General features: G+C 34.9%; 1 protein-coding gene across 1 annotated transcript in view; it reads left to right on the top strand.

Moving 5' to 3' along the window:
- Positions 1-50: 50 nt before the first annotated feature.
- LOC105267056 (palmitoyltransferase ZDHHC2) overlaps positions 51-2,579 on the top strand; it is a 4,623-nt gene continuing 2,094 nt past the window's right edge. Inside the window, exons 1-7 of the mRNA XM_011305658.1 lie at positions 51-149; positions 384-478; positions 557-677; positions 796-1,019; positions 1,080-1,227; positions 1,317-1,443; positions 2,220-2,333. Of these exons, the coding sequence (XP_011303960.1) occupies positions 101-149; positions 384-478; positions 557-677; positions 796-1,019; positions 1,080-1,227; positions 1,317-1,443; positions 2,220-2,333 (878 nt within the window). The 5' untranslated portion in view covers positions 51-100. The remainder of the gene's footprint in view (positions 150-383; positions 479-556; positions 678-795; positions 1,020-1,079; positions 1,228-1,316; positions 1,444-2,219; positions 2,334-2,579) is intronic.

The raw sequence follows: 2,579 nt of genomic DNA, 5'->3' as shown, positions 1-2,579 counted from the left end.
CAAGGGAATTTATTTGGTGGGCTTGGGCTTTATTGCATTATATTTCATGAGTTTGGGAGTCGTGTTCATCAGGTAATGATGGATTCATCGATTTTCGATAATGTGCTTTCAATCTGTTTCAGATACTATTGAAAGTTATGTACAAAAGGGTGAGTAGCTCAAGGAAATCGAGGGTATTTTATTGAATTGTGATGGAGAGCTGGATGTATTGAATTTATTTGAGGATATTTTAATTATACTTCTTTTATTGAAATATTATTTCTGTGAATTGGTGAATAATTATCGATTCCTCTCGGTTTATACCATCACGATTGAATAAAATATAGTAAAATGGCACTGGAATTTTCTGGAGACACAACTGATAATATCTCGTCATGTTTCAGCGTTCTATCTCTTCTTCTTTCATATATTATTTCTTATCTTCCTGTGGTCATACTGGCAGACTGTTTTTACGGAATTAGTGCCAATTCCGGATATGGTGAGTTGAGCAAACAAATTGGGAAGTAAATCGATGATTTTTCATTTATTTATTTATCATTGGGAATTGTTTGTTTAGTTTAAGGTACCGGCTGTGGAAATGGAGAAACTCCAGCAGGCGCAGAGTGAAGAGGCACAGTCAGCGATTCTTGAGAGACTTGCACAAGATTTACCTGTGACTAATCGAACTGTCAGAGGGGGTATGATTTATCTTCATTCTTTTTTTTAAATTTTCCAGTTCATGTAATAAAAATCCCCGAATATGGCAAGTAATTGAATTTTATTTCCCTTGCCTATTGAATTTTATTTTTATTGTAGCAATTCGATTCTGTGACAAATGTCAGCTGATAAAACCCGATCGTGCCCATCACTGCAGTGTCTGTCGTCAGTGTGTCCTGAAGATGGATCACCACTGTCCTTGGGTGAACAATTGCGTGGCTTACCACAATTACAAATTCTTCATGCTCTTTTTAATGTACGCATTGCTCTACTGCGTATTCATCGGTGCAACATCGCTCCAGTATTTCATCCATTTCTGGAAGGTAATGCCTTGAATTATCCAAAAGTAATAATTAATGGGTAAATTATCAAATTAATGGAAGATTTGGTTTGGTGATCAGGGTGAACTCGATGGAATGGGCAAATTTCACCTGCTGTTCCTTTTCTGTGTCTCTCTAATGTTTGCTGTCAGTCTCAACTCACTATTTTTCTACCACTGCTACCTCATTCTGCACAACAGATCGACCTTGGGTTCGTATTTCATTGGAAAAATTGTTGGACCAAGTAATCTATTTATTCTTTCGTGACTGTCGATATTTAATTTTTTATTGTTATTTCAGAGGCGTTTAGACCTCCAATGTTCAGAATGGGCAAGGATAAAGATGGCTTCAGCATTGGAAAATACAATAACTTCCAAGAAGTCTTTGGGGATAATGGGAGACTCTGGTGTTTACCCGTTTTTACTAGGTGAGTCTAATTAGTAATTATTATTTTTTTCATATATCTCAAATAGAAATTCAATTAGCTGTCAAAAAAATTCCAAAAAGTTGAATAATTTGTATTTCGAAAATTTCCATATTCTACTCCTTCACAATTGAAATTATTATCCATGAAGACGAGAATTGAGAGATGATTACTGATAAGAGAATGATTTTGAGCCAACTGCACAATACCAATCCTCATAATAATTATCAATCTAGAATCAGCCATTAAATCATAAAAGCAATAAGATAAATATTTATAATTATTTACGTGTAGTCTGCACTGAGAGAAAGAGCATTCGAATTTGTACACTGAAACCACTGCTATGTGACACTATTATTTATTCTCATAATTTTAGTAATTTCTTGCCATGCATTTAAATCAAATATTCTTTTCGATCGAATGCTTAATTGATTGGATGTCCATTGACTCAAAGTATCTGTTGTTGCATCTCAATTTCCACACGATAATGAGAGCATGAGTAAAAAGACCGAAGAATCTAGTCTATGTGAATTTAGAGAGGATTATGTGAGGAAGATCATTGGCGTATAGGAGACTATTTCCAAATAATCAAAATAATTCAATTGAAGAGATAAAGAGTAACAAATCTCTGTAAGAGAGACGCTGTCATTTTTTTAAATAATTTTTTGTGGAGAGTAATGAGAAAATGATTTATTTATAAAAATTTCACTGTCTGTTACCCTTTACCACTTCGCTGTTGAATTGAAAATTGATTAGATAAATATTTAAAAAAACAACTGAGGGGGGATACCAACCGCCTGTTTTAGTCTTGGGGACGGAGTGATCTATCCAGTGCGATCCCAGCATCAGGGTGGTCTCAATACGTACAACTCGATGGGCAGTACTCAAAACAGGTCAGCACTCTAGGTTTTAAAACGGCACAGAAAGAATTGCCAGTTAAATATTTTCATTGAATCTTCCCTCGTTATTATGGAGAATAAAGTCACCAAGAACAACTTGAATTCGATTTTTTATATTCCATAATGGCGTAAAATTGTCGCATGTGCATGATCTCAATCGCTAGCTCTGTGATTTCATTAATCTATCCTCCTTGCATTTGTAACGAATTATTTACGCGAGCGCTGCATAATTTCTCATGA

The sequence above is a fragment of the Fopius arisanus genome, unplaced genomic scaffold (genome assembly GCF_000806365.1).
Source record: "Fopius arisanus strain USDA-PBARC FA_bdor unplaced genomic scaffold, ASM80636v1 scaffold00044, whole genome shotgun sequence".
NCBI classification, from domain to species: Eukaryota; Metazoa; Arthropoda; class Insecta; order Hymenoptera; family Braconidae; genus Fopius; species Fopius arisanus.
Note: the sequence above shows the minus strand (reverse complement) of the source record. Positions and strands in the feature narration are given on the sequence as shown.